This window comes from Ursus arctos, unplaced genomic scaffold (genome assembly GCF_023065955.2).
Source record: "Ursus arctos isolate Adak ecotype North America unplaced genomic scaffold, UrsArc2.0 scaffold_7, whole genome shotgun sequence".
In the NCBI taxonomy this organism is placed as follows: Eukaryota; Metazoa; Chordata; class Mammalia; order Carnivora; family Ursidae; genus Ursus; species Ursus arctos.
In genome coordinates, this window is record NW_026623089.1 from 38347242 (window position 1) to 38365251 (window position 18010).

Consider the following 18010-nt stretch of genomic DNA (forward strand, 5'->3'; position numbering starts at 1 on the left):
TGACACTCTAATGCCCCAGACTAGACATTCTAAAATACTCCCCTATTTTTTTTTATGTTAGATAGAAGCTACCATAACAGAGCAGTGAAGGAACGCCCCGAGGCAGAGTCCCAAGTCCCTGAAGGGGAATGACAGAGACAAGAGCAGGAGACAAAGACGATATAAAGACGCTACACGTTAAAAACCCGAGAGCACAACATCCTGACCTTGTGACTTCCCAGACCTTGGTGCTGACAGACCAAAGAGCCACAGGTGCAGAACACAAGCTCTCCTCTTCCATCTCTGCCCCAGTGTAACCCCTGGACTCATTATAATGCATTTGCATTGCAGGTACCCCCTCTCTTCCCCCTGCCCCAAAACCCAAGGAGAAAGGCTGCTAAGACCTTTCTGGTAACAAACCTTGCTAGGTCAAAAACTCCCCCTCCCAACCTGTGGGAGGAGCTTCCCAAATGATTGGAAGCAGCCTTCATTAGAGACCACCCCACCCCTCAGCCCAGAGAGACCCAATAATATCCAATCCCAAAACCACGGAGGGTCAGGTTCCACCTCACAGAACCTGCCCACTCTCCCCCTTGAGGAGAGTACTTTCACTTGAATAACCTGTCTGTGCTTCTACTTTCCTTCTGGCTGTCTTTATTCCATTGAGGGTCCTCATGTAACCCTCCTAAGGAATCCAAGGACTGAGACCCTCGTTCACACAACGTAGACTCTCTCGCCCATAACATTTAGCATCACAAGCACAGATTAAACAAAAAAATTCACAACTAAGGAGATGTGTCACCTTAAAAATTTATTATTATTATGGATTATACATAAAAACCCACTGTCACAGTAACTAAGTTTAAAAGTTTCACAACCATGAAAATCAGCATAAAATCACGCACAGTAAAAAGCTAAAAGAAAACACAGCAGGGGCGCCTGGGTGGCACAGCGGTTAAGCGCCTGCCTTCGGCTCAGGGCGTGATCCCGGCGTTCCGGGATCGAGCCCTACATCAGGCTCCTCTTCTATGAGCCTGCTTCTTCCTCTCCCACTCCCCCTGCTTGTGTTCCCTCTCTCGCTGGCTGTCTCTATCACTGTCAAATAAATAAATAAAATCTTAAAAAAAAAAAAAAAAAAAGAAAGAAAACACAGCAAATAATTCATATTCGCTATGTGTAGCTCTCGTTTATAAACAGGGTTAAACTATTGGTATAATAAAAAAATAATAAAGCATTTTTTATAGAAATCAACATGGACCATTTCCTCAGTTTGGTTTACAAAAAAGCACTGGCAATATGCCACCTTATGGGTTTTGCTTTTAACATCTCTATTGAGATAAAATTCACAAACCATAAAATTCACCTACTGTATAATTCAGTGATTTTTAGTATATTCAGAGTTGTGCAAACACCACCACTGTGTAAGTTTAGAACACTCCCATCACCCCAAAAGAAACCCCAGTCCCTCTCCATTCTCATCCACCCCACTCCCCCAGACCCAGGCAACCACTGATCTATTTTCTAGCTCTATGGATCTGCCAGCTCGGGACGCTTCAAATAAATGGAATCATAAAATATGTAGTGTTTTGTCATTGGCTTCTTTTTTTCAGAATGTTTTCAAGGTTCATCCATGTTGTAACATGTATCTGTAACTGACATTGTCAAATAATATTCCATTTTGAATAGATACATTACATTGTTTATTGAGTTCTTTGCATCTTTTGACTATAACAAGTAATGCTGTTGAGAACACTACATTCTAGTTTTGTGCGAATACATGTTTTCATAACTCTTGGATATATACCGAGGGGTTGAATTGCTAGGTCTTGGTGGTGACTCATGTTTACCAATTTCAGGAACTACCCAATTGTCTTCTGAAGCAGCTGTGCTAATTCACATTCCCAACAGCAACACAGGAGGGTTCCAGTTTCCCCGCATCCTCACCAACACTGGGCTGACATAGAAAAAGTCAACAAGTGTTGGTGGAGATATAGAGAAACTAGAACCCTCAATTCTTCAGTAACTCACATGATGGGACAGACACCATAAAATGAGATTCTTTTATCCTTTCAAAAACCTGAAACTAATAACTTCATTGCTTTTTGCTCACCTTTCCTACGTCTTTCTTTGGAGCTTGGATGCTGTTTTGATCTTCTGTTTTATCCTCTTCCTCATCAAACAAACTAAGAACAGTTTTGGTTCTACTTTTGGTTCCTTTGTCCACGGGGGATGATGAAGAAAATAAATCAGTATGCTTGATTGCTTCCTGAGTAGATATAGTCAAAGGTCCTCCCTGAAAATAGAAACAACAAAAAAAATAAGTAACATATAGAAATACAAGTTCCCCTGTGGGACCCCCGCCCCAAACTCCTCAGTAATTCAGTAACTGCGACATTTGGATGTTTCCAGGCACTATAGCTAATCACATCAACTCCCAAGTAACAAAACACTGCGGCCAATTCTCAATCGGCTGCTCCAACAGACTCCTGTGCAGATAATTCATAACCAAGGATAATTTTTCCAACCAGCTTAAAGTCATGGGTCACTTCTTCCTACCAAGAGATACACATATCAGGTATAACCCTGAGCCACACAGGTTGCTCATGAGCTATAAATAACTTAGTCATAGAGAAAACACAAATGCCAACCACTAGGAGTGGATCATATATTTCCTAGTAATTCATTAATACTTCAATCCCGAGTAGAAACCTTACTGACAAAATCAGACCGTTAAACTATAGAAGGCTCACACTGTATTATGTAATTCGAAGAATCACTAAAACGAGCCTAAAATGCAGATTTATTCGTTCAACAAGTTCCTCATTTCAGGTAAGATACCACTGATTTTAAGAACCACTATTACTGTATGAACCACTAAGAAAAAAACAACTCCCAATTCAACATGCTACCGATTGTGAAGTACATCCGAATTTCAGAGTGATCAACTGTGGAAAACATGCTTCTGTGAAGACACAGGTAATTTCAAAGTGCCTACTATGCAGGAGGTAATATGCTAAGTACTACAAACATCGTGGTGAGCCAAGGAAACCTGGCCCCGGTCCTCAAGGAGCTTATACTCCAGCCGGAGCCGGCAGTGCAACAAGCACGTAGACTTCAGGCTGACTGGCTGACTCGGGGGCTACAGGGACACAGAAAAGGTCCACACAGAAACTACAGGTAGAGAATGTCACACAATCTCTCAGGTACAAATAAAATATTTGTATCACTGCAGCTCTGAGAGTCTCAACAGGAAAAGTGTATGTGATATTCTTCACACAGGCCCTAAGAGAGATTAAACATGAACAGCTGAGGGGCGCCTGGGTGGCACAGCGGTTAAGCGTCTGCCTTCGGCTCAGGGCGTGATACCGGCGTTATGGGATCGAGTCCCACGTCAGGCTCCTCCACTATGAGCCTGCTTCTTCCTCTCCCACTCCCCCTGCTTGTGTTCCCTCTCTCGCTGGCTGTCTCTATCTCTGTCGAATAAATAAATTAAAAAAATCTTAAAAAAAAAAAAAAAAAAACATGAACAGCTGAACATGAAGAGAACAAGAAAAGTTCGAAAAAAAGAGAAAGGTAGGGGCACCTGGGCAGCTCAGCCGGTTCAGCATCTGCCTTCGGCTCAGGTCATGGTCCCCAGGGTTCCGGGATCTAGCCCCGCATCGTGTTCCCTGCTCAGCAGGGAGTCTGCCTCTCCCTCTCCCTCTGCTGCTCACTCTCTGTCTCTCTCTTTCAAATAAATAATCTTAAAGCACTTTTTTAAAGATTTTATTTATTTATTTGACAGAAAGAGAGACAGCAAGAGAGGGAACACAAGCAGGGGGAGTGGGAGAGGGAGAAGCAGGCCTCCCGCTGAGCAGGGAGCCTGACGTGGGGCTAGATCCCGGGACCCGGGGATCATGACCTGATCCGAAGGCAGACGCTTAACAAATGAGCCACCCAGGTGCCCCAATAAATAATCTTAAAAAAAAAGAAAAAGAAAAGGTATACAGACACCGAAGGCCATCACCGACCCCCAGGTCGGTGCAGCCAGCAGCCTTGTCTACAGGCTCCTGCAGATGACAGGCCACCCAGGAGAAAACAGCAAAAGTTTTAGAAGACAGAGAAATTTTACTCTACTCTCTAATCAACAGCCAACACCAACTAAATGTAAAAGAACAGGAAATTAAGATCTTAAAACAGTCATTTTAGTTCAAGTACAGGTGGAAGCAGAAGAGAATCGGGGGGGGGGGCGCCTGGGTGGCACAGCGGTTAAGCGTCTGCCTTCGGCTCAGGGCGTGATCCCGGCGTTATGGGATCGAGCCCCACATCAGGCTCCTCCGCTATGAGCCTGCTTCTTCCTCTCCCACTCCCCCTGCCTGTGTTCCCTCTCTCGCTGCCTGTCTCTATCTCTGTCAAATAAATAAATAAAATCTTTAAAAAAAAAAAAAAAAAAAAAAAGAAGAGAATCAGGGGGAGCAGAACCGCTACAAAAGGAACACGTCAGAAAGAGCAGACATGCAGAGAGGAAACCAAAATGAAAAATAAGATGTGGGAGAACACCCTAGTGAGAGAAAGGCAAAACAGACCCGGACACAAGATGACAAAGAAAGGGTAAAATGGGAGAAATGCACGGCACCGTGTGCACCGATGCCCAGAAGAGAGACTGATCAGCAAGAACAACGGTGAAGAGTCCCTGAATCGTGGCATCGGATTCTCTTCTTCACGCTTTCCAGTGTTTTCAAAATTTACAACAAATTAGCCATTTATTTTCTGTGGTAGAGAAAGGTAAGGGTGTGTGCGTCCGTGTCTATGTGTGTGTGTGTATGTGTGTCTGTGTTTTACAAGACACAAGAAACAAATGTATCAGAGTAGACATGCAGAAAAAAGTCTACCTTTTCTGACTCCTCAACCACAGGAGTGCTCCCCAATTCTGACGATTCTTTGGCACCCTCAACCTTCTTATCCACAGGTTTCACTCCAAATGGTGCCTCCTTGTCTTCTTCATCGCTGAACAGCAAAGGTGGTACCTCAGAGACAGGCTCTTTTTTCTACCAAAGGAAGAGCAGAGGACATCCTTAAAAACAGAAGTGTGCTTGACTAGCACGACAACATACAGAACAAGGCGAAACCACGGTTCTCGAGTTAGCGAAACGTGGTGGTAGAGAGAGTGCGGGACAGTGAGCGGGGCACAAACAGGGCGAAGGAATAAATGCCACCCCCTCAGGCTTGCAGACACAGCGCTTCACCACTTCGGCCACTACAACAGCTGCACCTGTCTCCGTGTGTCCATTCACTTCACAGACACTGCCATCACCGAGACCCTGACCTCTGTCACCCAGACAACTACTAGTCTCTCCTCTCTGCCTCCCTCCTCTCACATTGCAGCTCAATGATGTCGTCCAGAGCTGCCTTGGTAAAATAAAACACGCACCTGAGCACTTCATCTCCCACCCGCCGCCCGCACTGTTTGCGTCAAGCACGTGCTACACGTGACCATCAACTGACGCTTCATTTTCTCCCTTTAGCCACCTGCATCCTATCAGTCCTCACTCTGCCTTACACCTACTGTAAACTCTCACACTTCCCTGCTTGCTCCTCATCCTCACTCTGCCTTACACCTACTGTAAACTCTCACACTTCCCTGCTTGCTCCTCACTGTCTGTAGAAGCGACTCCTCCTCACTGTTCAAGCATGGCCCAGCTCAAGGTCCCCATAAAGGTTTCCCCGTCCTCCATCTTTAGTAAGCTATCAGTTGCTGTGCTGAAATGACTATTTATCCCTCTACCTAGCCTTTCCTCACTTGCTTCCTCATTTACGTGAATAGCTATCACGTATCTGCCCACAAGGTCCTCTGGAGAACCGTGGGACAGGATGCGTCACCTAGAGCACATGGTGAGGGTGGAAAAGAGGAGTCCGGTTTGAACGAGATTACAGGTGGCATGGGAGACTCAGCTAAGGCATTTGTGACAAGGACAAGACAGGACCGGGCTGCATTTAGGAACAGAACCAGGGCAACAGCAAGGAGAGCAGATGAAAGGAAGGAGCATTCGCAGAGAAGTGAGATAAAAAATTATCTCAACGGTCAAGGCTAAAGGGAGGGGAAGAAACATCCCTAATAAACTAGCAAGAAACAGTGACGGTTACTCCATCTAAGGCAAAGTAAGCCACACGTGTCCTGGTACAGTTACAGGGAATACCGAGAGGCGATGAAGAATAAGCTGAAGCTTATGGAAATGAAAAACATGCTGCAGGACGAGAAAAAAGATGCATAAAAATGTGCCACATAATCTCGTTTAAATAAAAGAAAACAAACACGGGGCACGTGGAAGCAGGCCTGAAAGAGCTGACAACACACCGCTACCAATGATTCCTCTGGAAGGAGTGTAAGGACTTTGTATTCTCCATGCACTTTCTAAACCTTTTTAAAGAAGGCATCCATATATTACTGTATGATTTAAAAGAAATTTAAAGCAAAAAGTATTTAGGAGGTATGGAAGAACCAAGGATCAGCCTCTAGAAGACAAAGTTCCAGGCTCCTCTCCAGCTATTTCTCTCCTGTCCCGCACCTGGGCAGGTATCGGGGACTTGGTGACACACCACCATGACGGGAGGAGGAGGGCCTTCCACAGCAGGCATGGGTGCAGAGCTGCCATGCTGGCTGCTCCCACAGGGGAGGAGTCCCAGGGGCTCATCCCTTCTTCTCTGTCTTGCATGTCTTCTTGCCTCTATTGCACGCCAAATTTGCAAGGCCTGAAGTTGGAGCTGAAGGCCTGACAGCAGGCTGTGAGTTGGCTTGATTCTTGGCCTTTTAGGCTAACCCAGGTCAGAAGAAGGAGGTCTCCATGGGGTCTAGCCTAAAAAGTTTGACATTCCCCTTGGGGGCTGTCAGCAATTGCCAGCTGGCAGTAAAATACTGCTTGGCCTCGCTTTGTTCTATGTACAAACTCACATATACCCACTAAGGGAAGCAGCTGGGGAGGGATAATGACAGGGCAGAGCGGGATTCCAGGATGTCTGGGTTCCCTGGACAACTATTATCATAATCCCACCTTCCTTTCATTCTTTAATACTCCTTTTTGATATAACTATCATCAAGATTGGCTAGATTTTTTAGCTTAGGTGATGGTGGTGGTGACATCACTTAGGTGTAATCACTGGAATCATTTACACCAGGTAGTCACTGATGGACTTTTTATTACATCCTTTAATTTTTTAAAAAAATTTAACTATGGTAAAAAACATAAAATTTACCATCTTAACCATGTATATAGTTCAGTGGTGTTAAGGATGTTCACGTTGTTATGCAACCAATCTCCAGCATTTTTCCACCTTGCAAAACTGAAACTCTGTACTCATTAAAAGACTCCCCATTTCCCCCTCTCCCAAGCCCCTAGCAACCACGATTCAACTTTCAGTTTCTACGAAGTTGACTCCTCCAGGTACCTCGTGTAAGTGGAATCACATACTATTTGTCTTTTTCTGACTGCCTCATTTCACTCAATGTGAAGTCCTCAAGGTCCATCCACGTGGTAGCATGTGCCAGAATTTCCTTCCCTTTTACAGACTGGCTATTGACATAAATCAGGACTAAAGTGTTAGTACTTGAAACGTGCTCCTAAAAGGAATAACGTGTCCCTTACTAGCCTGGTCTAACGTTAGCACGATTCCATGCGGCTGTCGCTGAGCCTGACGACCCCCACCAGAACTGCAACAGCGCTCCCCCCTGAGACTCCAGAGACCTAACCCCTGATGCTAAATGGGTTGCGTGACATGGAGGAACCCTTTCCTCCACACTTTGCCTTGTGCTTCACCTGTAAAATACCACTAGAAGATCTCTTTCTAGAATTAGCAAATGGGTTTTTCCATTAGACTCAGCCTCCAAGGTCAGGTTTTAGGAGCTGATTCAGGGAAGTATCACTATTCATGTAACATCACCTCAAGGATATTTCCTGGACCTAGGAAGTTAATACCGTTGTTGTAGGAGGAACAGACGCAGGAGGAGAGCCAAAGAGAGAGCTTCCACTATCAGCATCGTCTTCAAAGAGGAGTGACACTCTCTGGGTCTTCTTTTGGCTACACAATCAAACAAAAGGTCAAATTAAAGGCAAATGTGATTACAAAATACAACATTCCCTCTAGGCCATGCTTAAAGGAACCCACCTACTACCAAAACACCCAAGCCATCTGCTGACCTTACATAGTTAAAAGGAAACCAGAAAAACCTTTGAAGTAGGTGCAATTTGTGTCTAGCAAATCATCAGCCTCTGTCTCTCAGCCATATGTAAAAGAGTTTGGAGGCCTCCTCATCTTGTCCCTCTGACTCACTGTAGGTGCACTAGCTGTTAGCTTTGCAAAGTATTTAAAAGCATGTTCTGGGATGCTGGGAGGAGAGGTGGATTTAGAGTAAAAATGCTGTAAAGATTTGAATTATTAGATTTTATAGCACCTGTTAGCTTTCTAGAATTCTCGAGAAGTACAGAAACTAGGGATCTCTAGCATTTGTTTTCAATAAAGAATATACTGGGGGGGGCGCCTGGCTAGCTAAGTCGGTGGAGCATGCAACTCTTGATCCCAGGGTCATGAGTTCAAGTCCCATGTTGGGCGTGGAGCCTACTTAAAAACAAAAAAGCAGGGTGCCTGGGTGGCACAGCGGTTAAGCGTCTGCCTTCGGCTCAGGGCGTGATCCCGGCATTATGGGATTGAGCCCCACATCAGGCTCCTCCGCTATGAGCCTGCTTCTTCCTTTCCCACTCCCCCTGCTTGTGTTCCCTCTCTCGCTAGCTGTCTCTATCTCTGTCAAATAAATAAATAAAATCTTTAAAAAAAAAAAAAAAAAGCAGCGTGAAGTTAAAATATTTTCTAAAAGAGAGAGAGAGAGAGAGAGAGAATATACTGGGCCCTTTCAGTCACAGCTCTCTTCACCACCTTTCTCTAGCCTGTCTTCAACCACCTCCTCACCTAGGAGTCTGCCCTGTCCCCTAGAGAAGGTGGCCAATAAACATCTGCCAGAACAAATACTGATCAGGATTTGTAAGGGACAGGAATATGAAAGTGGAGAGTCACACGGAGGCTTAGCACTAGACGTGGGGAATCCAGAACAGAAAGCGTTCTAACAACTGAAAGGTCAGGTTCCAGTTTTTACTATGTGATAAGGAGCCATCCAACTAGCACACTACAGAATTACCAAGGTAACGAAAACTTCAATTCAATTTTGGCTAAGTAAAGATGATACTAACATGTCATTTCAGTGAACTGTTCACCATATAGATCTACGTACTTCAGAACATAATTCATACATACACAAGTGTACGTATCATAATCTTCTTCGTAAGTTTAATTACTAGCAAGACACAACCTATGTAATTTATTCATTAGTTAAATACTGACTTCTACCTATCTCTTAAAAAAGCAAAAAACCACCTAAGAATCACAGACCAGGGAACACAACTAACCAAATGTACTTAAGTAGACATACACACTAAAGAATGGTTAAACATTAAGATTATACCTTGAAGAACTTATAAAAGCAAAACACCACAGTACAGTGGTATCTAATATGCCTTTACAGATATATGCCAATAAAAATTTACACGAATTATAACCAAATATTTGACTACGAGGTGATGAGTGATCACAGAATATTTACAACTATATCGGATGCCTAAAGAAGACCAGAAACCTCATTAAAGCAGCTACGCCAGGAGAGTATCTCATGCATGATCTTCTGAACAAGTAATTTCTAAAACAAAACAAAACACCAAACCAACCCACAAAGAACAGGTGATGACAGATTCTGAAGGTAAGAAAATGAGTTAGCTCTCCGCAGAGAGCTACCACAGAAAGCAACAGAGTCCTTAACCTGGGCCCTCACTCCCCACACTCGGCAACTACTGGTTAAATGTGGGCCTCCCATGGAGCTCTGTCCTCAGAAGAAAAACATGCCGCTCAGTGAACTGTCATTATAAATAACAGGTTACATATTTTGATTTATTTGAAAGGTACAGACATCAGCAAACATGAAGACAACCAGAGCCTATGGTCTAAACCAGGACATTTCTGAGAGTGACAGGGAAATTAATAATAGTCATGCTGGAATGACAGGCAAGCCAGGACGTGTGAGCGCCCTGCTCATGAGGCAGTACTGCACAACTTGGTCAGAGTCACAGCACTTCATTCTTTTTTTAGAACGGTTTTGAGATCTAATTTACATACCATAAAATTTATGCTTTTACAAAATCATATGCAATTCACTGGTCTTTACTATAGAGTCGTGTACCTATCACCACAATCCGACTTCACGATATTTCCATCAACACAGAATGAAACCCCATGCCTGTTAACAGTCACTCCCAACTCTCCTTGCCTCTCAACCCCAGGCAAACACTAATTTACTTCCTGTTTCTATAGATCAATCTGTTCTGGAATCTGTATATAATAATATATATAAATGGAACCACACATGTAGTCCTCTGTAACTGGTTTCCTTCAATTAACCCAGTATTTAAGGTTCACCCATGCTGGAACCTGTATCAATACTTTATTCCTTCCTATTGCTGAGTTAAGAGTCCACTGTATGGACAGAACACACTCTCTTTATCCTGTCATCGGTTGATAGCATGTTTGGCTTGTTTCCACTTTTCGGCTACTATGGATAATGCTACGACAAACATTCACATACAAGCTTTTGGGTGGACACATTTTTATTTCTCTTGAGCATCTACCTACGAGTGAAATTAAGTCATTTTGAGGGGGAAAAATATCTTACAAGTGAAAATCAAAGATGTTCTCCCTTGTATGACTACTAAGTAATGAATATCACCATCACCCCAAGACACTGACATCTTGTGAATCAAATACCTTTACTTATTACCACAGACACTGGTTCAATGCTTTCTGACAATGACTATCTCACCTGTCCTTAGCAACAGCGAACAGATCATCTTCATCATCCTCCTCAAAGAGGCTGGTCTTCTTCACAGCCTTGGCCTCCTGCTCCTGAGTGGTGCCAGAATTCCTAAGTTTTGACCTGTTGTCAGATGCTGAGTTCGTCTGTGAATCGGTAATATTCCACTGGTCCTTAAAACAGAAAATATATATTAAAATCCTGGGGCAATTCAGACTAAGGAACCTGGAAGTAAAATGAAACTTATATTCATTAAACTAAATTGCATTTAAACTAAGTATTAAACTAAGTGCATCACTCTTGAAGGAAGTTCATGTCTGGGACTTCTCTTTGAACTCAAATTTAGACAGCTGGGTTCTATGACCTCACAGACCATATGCCCTCCTCCATCACCATATTATGCTTCTCCCCTCTGTGGTTCTGTTCTGGGTTAGGAGAGCGGAAACTGTCTGCCTTAGGAGATTCAAACTTATGTATTAGAGGGGGATGAGAAAAAAGAGGAATGTTTAAAAAATCAAGAACACTCAACTTTGGAGGAAAATGATACTTTAAAGATCCTAAAGCAGGCAAAATATAAAAAATATATGAAAAAAAATATATGAAAAGCCCATGCAATGCACATCTAAACAAGACACAATGAAAGCTGCTAGTGGGGTGTCTGGGTGGCTCAGCTGGTTAAGCATCTGCCTTTGGGCTCGGGTCATGATCCCAGGGTCCTGGAATCTAGCCCTGTGTTGGGCTGCCTGCTGAGCAGGGAGCCTGCTTCTCCCTCTGCCTCTGCCACTCCCCCTGCTTGTGCTTGCTTGCTCTCTCTGTCAAATAAATAAATAAAATCTTAAAAAAAAAAAAAAAAAGCTGCTAATGACCCTTACACCACAGAAGTCTGAATCTGACCTTTAGAAAGCATTAAGGGAATCCCACCTGGCTATGCTCTTCAAACACAGGAACTCTCGAACACTTCCTTAAGTGGTCCTTTGTTCTCTATAGAGTTTCGCAAAGCAAAGTGGGGTCCACAAGCAGCAGCATATGTTATACAGAATTCTGGTTCCAGCTCAGACTTTCTAAATTAGACCCTACATTCATAACAGGATGCCCAGGCGATTTCTTGACATGTCATGGTTTGAGAAGTGTTCCTCTAGTGTAGTGAGGCTCTGCCAAGAGAGCTTTAGAAAATTCCAGTGACAGGCCATATACCAAACCACTTAATTCAGAATCTACAGTAGTGGAATTAAGTAAAAGTACTCTTTTAAAGTTCTCCAGGTAATTCCAATGGGTAGCCAAGGTTGAGAGCCACTCTTCTAGAATCCTGGTTATCTTTACTCAGCAAGTACTGTTGTTCCCAGCTTTAGCTAATACGATTGACCCTTGAACAACATGGATTTGAACTGCATGTGGATTTTTTTCAATAAATATATGTATAGTACTGTAAATGTATTTTCCCTTCCTTATGATCTCAACTTTTTTTTTTTTTTAAAGATTTTATTTATTTATTTGTCAGAGAGAGCACACAAGCAGGGGGAACAGCGGGCAGAGGGAGAAGGCACGGTCCCTACTGAGCAAGGAGCCCGATGCGGGATTTGATCCCAGGACCCTGGGATCATGACTTGAGCTGAAGGCACATGCTTAACCAACTGAGCCACCCAGGCGTCCCAACATTGTCTTTTCTCTAGCTTGCTTTATTGTAGGAATACAGTGCATAATACATGTGTACATATAACATATAAAATATGTGTTAACCAACGATTTATATCATCAGTAAGGCTTCTGGTCAACAGCAGGCTATTAGTAGTTAAGTTTTTGGAGAGACCAAAGTTTTATGTCAATTTTCAACTTCAGAGGAGGTCAGTAACCCTAATCCCCACATTCTTCAAAAGTCAATTGTATTTTTATTTTCCCTGAACCACTATAATACTATGTAGGAAAAATTCAACAGATAGTTGGCCATTACTACAGGGAGAACAACCACTAGCAATACTAAAAAGAAAAAAGTGGAAAATCCATCATAAATTTGTATGTTTGAGTAGAAAAAGCAAATTATGTTGTATCGTTATAAGTTGCTTCTAATAAAAAAACATTAATATGCCTATAATTTCTCCATCCACATCATACCCTCATAACTTGCCTCAGTGTTAAAATAAAGAAAAGCAATTATTGTAATGCAGGAAGATTTTTAATGCTCAGGGTTTGTAATATTATATTTAAGGTCTTTTTCTATACACCTAAATCAGCAGCTAAACCATATTCACTACTGGCTTTGCTAATTTGTATCTAGAGAGCAGATAAAAATATTGTTAAGACTCACAAAAAAGGAGTTAAACTTGCATAGGATATTCCTACCATGTCTGGCTACAGTTCTTGATTAATGAAACATAATGATCATTTAACAATATAAAATAGTCCTAACTCATTTGAATTGGCATATATTATAATTTGAGGGGCATATTTATTTTATTCTCAACTGTTCTGAAAACATTAATCTTTAAGTTAATATACTATACTAAATATTTTTCTTCAAGAAAAAAAAGAGACAGTTTTGTGAACATGGTCTTTGGTGACTAACTTCACTGCATATAAAACAGGTTAGAAGAAAAATGTTTAGGATAGCCGTAACTCTTAAATTCCATCAAACAACCTCCTGCTCTTCTCCAGGAGAAACTTTCAACCCACCTCCTCATCACTGCTGAACAACAAGGCAGATGCTTTTTTTCTGGAGGGCTCAGTCGGTTTTGCTTTTTCTTGGCTCTGAGTTAAAAGTGATGATGACTGCTTCTTAGCAGCTGTTGCCCCAAAAAGATTATCCTGGAAAAACAAATGGCAGAAGAGTATGACAACTTCATACACATAAAACAAAAAACAGGACAATCTTCCATTCAACTTGTTAGAGAATAAGTCAAGTACAGAATATATATAACACCTTAAGGGAATGCCAGTAAATCCCACTTCTCTCTTACATATAACCCTAAAACGGTCTATAATCTTCTCTAACTGTATTCTCCATCGACAGAAGGGAAACAGACCACATGGAATTCAAACGCAAAACACTCAGGAGGGAGCAGGAGGAGGACAAGGTCACAGAAATAGGAGGAAACCTGGCCCCACTCAGGCCTGCTGCGGGTGGCCTCTCCATGCTCATCAGTGAGAGCAGTCCAGCCCGTGTGACAGCCAACAACTTGCACACCTTTCTATGAATTAGAAAGCAGAGCCATGAATTAACAGAGAGAAACTGGGAGCTTTCTCCAATCTCTCACCTACAAAAGACACACACCTGGGACCCAGAGAAGGCATGGCTTGTGTTTCTGGTTAATTTTAAAGAGATGATACAAACATAAGAAATAGTTTACTAGGGGCGCCTGGGTGGCTCAGTTGTTAAGCGTCTGCCTTCGGCTCAGGGCGTGATCCCGGTGTTCCGGGATCGAGTCCCACATCGGGCTCCTCCGCTGGGAGCCTGCTTCTTCCTCTCCCACTCCCCTGCTGTGTTCCCTCTCTCGCTGACTGTCTCTCTGTCACATAAATAATTAAAATATTTAAAAAAAAAAAAAAAAGAAAAAGAAATAGTTTACTAAATAAAATCACTGGCCTACTAAAGAGCTGATTCTCATAGGTTCAATAGCATTTGTCGATTTTTGTATTGTCAAACATTCCAAAAGTATCTATTAAAGTATTTTCATTAAGGTAATGGAAATAAAATCATCAGAGGGCCTGAACCCAAGTCAGACAGAAAAACACTCTTAACAATACACTACAGCAGGTGAATAGTCCTGAAATGTAAAGATTTGATCAAGGGAGCCTTTAAGCAGAGTGTGGGAAGGTAGGAAAGGCCATGAGAAAAATAAACTGGCACCCGATGGAGCTTCTCATGACAACAGTGAACATTTCCTAAGCACTTACTATGTGCCAGGTATAGTACCAAGAGCTGTACATGAGTTGTTTCAGCCACCACAATGACTCCACATATTAAGCCATGTAAGATTTGGGAAGTTACTTGCCCAAGGTCCCTGATTAGCAGGTGAATGCAGGGGCCTGGTGCCAACACCCATGAGCTTGGCCACTGCACAGTACTGCGTAAGAGGGAAGGTTTCGTTTGTCTTCCCTCTTATTTCCTTCCCCCACTTTGCTCTCTTATCCAGGGTAGGGAAGAAAAACAAGGTGAGGACATAGCTGTCTTCTCCCCTCTATTTGTGCTTTATCCAAGACATTCTCATAGGTCATTAGGTATAACAAAGATCCATCCTCTGAAAAGTATTTCTTAAAGGCAGATTTTAAGAATGATATCTAAAAAGCCTTCCCTAAGAGCTGGGTCAAGAATCCAATGTCCATGGAGCACCTGGGTGGCTCAGTCAGTTAAGCGTCTGTCCTCAGCTCAGGTCATGATCCCGGGGTCCTGGAACCGAGCCCCACGGCGGGCTCCCTACTCAGCGGGGAGTCTGCTTCTCCCTCTCCCTCTGCCCCTTCCCCCCCACAACTTGTGCATATGCGCACACTCTTTCTCTCAGATACATAAAATCTTTAAAAATAATAATCATCTCACGTCCTGCCCACTGTACAGCTAGGAGTCAAGGAAGGAGTCAGAGACAAAAAAATTTTTTTGTTACATGAGCCTCAGATAGTTCGACGGCCTCTCTACCACCTTGTTCTACTGTATGAGCTTCCGACTCTAAAGCGACATCGGCAATGGTTTTCTACTCAGCAAACACTTATTTATCTTGCACTGCAATAACGCCGTTTACCTCTTCGTCTTCATCATCAAAAAGCGAGACCGACGTGGCGAGTTTGCCAGGCAGGGGAGATGCATCCTTTGCCTTACTCACATTTTGAGAAGAAAACAAATCCTGTTGGATCAAGATTAAAGTTCCTGGTGAACAAGACAGATCAGCTTCTAAAGAGTCAGTTAAATCTAAAACACTGAAGACCATAGCATGATGGCTGCGTGAGTCTAGGTCTCCCTGTGAGAGGGAAGCTGGCTGAGAACACGTGTCAGTTTGCCCAGTGGGTGTCCCACAACCCCCCGCGTGTGAGAAGGAAGAGGCCCACGTGGAACTCCAGTGGCCTCCCTGGAACTCTGAGGTTTGTAAACTCCCACATGGACGACATGTTCCAATCGATCTCTTATCATGCTAAAAAAGTAACGGTGACTTCCTTTTTTTGTCCAAAGAATCGGAACAATTAAACAGATTCAATAATGGAAGCAGAGGCCAGATTCCCAAATTACTGCATCTGTGACTCTGTTTTATTTACCAACACCCTTCTCTCCCCTTATAAACGTATGATACTATTTCTTCCAAATAAATACGAATTCGGATTTTATTTCACAATGTTTCATATTCTACCTGAACTACAGCTAAGAGAGGTTGCAAAAGATCTAGTAGACTCTGAAGAAACTTTCGAAATGCAACAGTGTCTGCCTATGATGCAAACGGAGCTACATGAACTAGAAACATAAAATAGGACACCTATTCCCTTAGGACAGAAACATCAACAGCCAAGGGCCAGACAATTAAGTAGGACAAGAACACAGTTCCTGAGACCTCTCCAGATAATTTCTTTTTATTATGGCATCAACGCCTACTCTCAAACACAGACCTAATGAATTCATTAACTGAGAAGCACTCTTCTCAACCCAGCAGATTCACCTGGACCCCGTGGAGTCCCACAGGTCTGTTGAGGTAAAGAGGCCACCTGGGGGGAGCTACAGGCTCCCATGCCTCTCCTGCATTTTTTACAGATTGGCAAGATTTCACTTACGGAAAGATTTCTTCGTTTCACTTTTCCTTGCCTAAGCACCCCAAAGTATCCAATAAAAACAATCTAGGACAATGCCACAGGACAAAACCTTTGGTGGTGACTGTGAAACCTGCCTGCAGATTCTTATACACTCCTACCATGAAAAAATAGAGTTTGCATCCCTGCCCTGGAATCTTGGCGAGCCTCTATGACTACCCTGACCATGCTGACTTCCGAAGCTAGGTTACAAAAAGCAATATAGCCTCTGCACAGTTCTCTGGGGAATATCACGCTGAAGCCCCGTGCCACCACGTAAGAACCCATGTTCCCTGCAGTTGCCACGCTAGGAGACCACATAGAGATAGAGAGGGGTGCCCCTGGAGCCCCAGCTGTTTGAGTCTTTCCTCCCAGCTACCAGCCATAGGAGTGAGAAGATTCTCAGCCCAGCCACCTTCAGACGAGAACCACATGAGAGACCCTAACTGACAAGTGCCTGGCTGAACCCAGTCCAGTTCTAGAACCATACGAGATAATAAAACTTACTGGTGTTTGAAGCCACTAAGTTCGGGAGTGATTTATTTCACAGTAATAAGGAACTGGAACACCTTTTAAGTCACTGAAATTGCTCACATTTGGTTTTTTCATGTAGTCGACAAATACCATTGGCTTATCAAGTGCCAAGCATTGGCCTAAATGTTAGAGGTACGAGGAGGAAACAAACGTCCTGCCCTCACGGAGCTTATTCTAGTCGGGACTGAGATAATGAACAAGCACACATGAAATGTCACATGGCAACACATATCGTGGAGAACAACCAAGCAGAAGAGAAGGCAAGGAGTGCAGTGTGGCGAGTGCTAGCAGGCTTGCAAGCATGCAAAGAATCGTCAGGAGAAGCCTCAAAAAAACTGAAGAAAGTAAGGAAGCAAGGCATCCAGACTCTGGGAAGAGCTCTCCCAGAAGGCACGAGTCAGTGGAGGTGTGCTTGAGGATGCGGAAGCTGAGAGCGCAGGATGAGACCAGAGTGCGAGGCCCCACCATGCCGTGCTCATGTGTCGGGAGTTTGGCTTAACTGGAGTTTGGTTAATTCCTATCTTCTGTACACTGGCCGTCAATGAAATATAAGCCTCACGGGTTTTATTTACATCAATGGCAGTCACTCCACTTCCAAAGAGTTGTACGTCCATCCTGGCTGTTAGTGCAAAGTAACCAAAAAAGCTTAATCCAGAGTTCACAATTTCTTGAAATTACATGTAAATTTCTGCCATGTCCCTATATTTTTCTGTGAAGGGGATTTATGACTGCCCATTACATTCTCAGACAGGTCTCTGACCCCCTAAAGGCCCAGCCTGAAATCGGTTCCGAAGGGACCTCAGCCTGTGGAGTCAGAGCAGTGACACTTCTGAGAGGGGTGTTGTTCCCCTAGAAAGA

At 43.3% G+C, this 18010-nt stretch overlaps 1 protein-coding gene across 4 annotated transcripts in view; it reads right to left on the bottom strand.

Moving 5' to 3' along the window:
• WASHC2A (WASH complex subunit 2A) overlaps nucleotides 1-18010 on the bottom strand; it is a 52073-nt gene that overhangs the window by 9845 nt on the left and 24218 nt on the right. For all 4 annotated transcript variants that reach the window (XM_026481552.4, XM_026481553.4, XM_026481554.4 and 1 more), the window contains exons 18-23: nucleotides 15589-15690; nucleotides 13529-13660; nucleotides 10871-11034; nucleotides 7929-8031; nucleotides 4851-5006; nucleotides 2090-2272 (exon numbers count right to left, since the gene is read on the bottom strand). In XM_026481552.4, the coding sequence (XP_026337337.2) occupies nucleotides 2090-2272; nucleotides 4851-5006; nucleotides 7929-8031; nucleotides 10871-11034; nucleotides 13529-13660; nucleotides 15589-15690 (840 nt within the window). The remainder of the gene's footprint in view (nucleotides 1-2089; nucleotides 2273-4850; nucleotides 5007-7928; nucleotides 8032-10870; nucleotides 11035-13528; nucleotides 13661-15588; nucleotides 15691-18010) is intronic.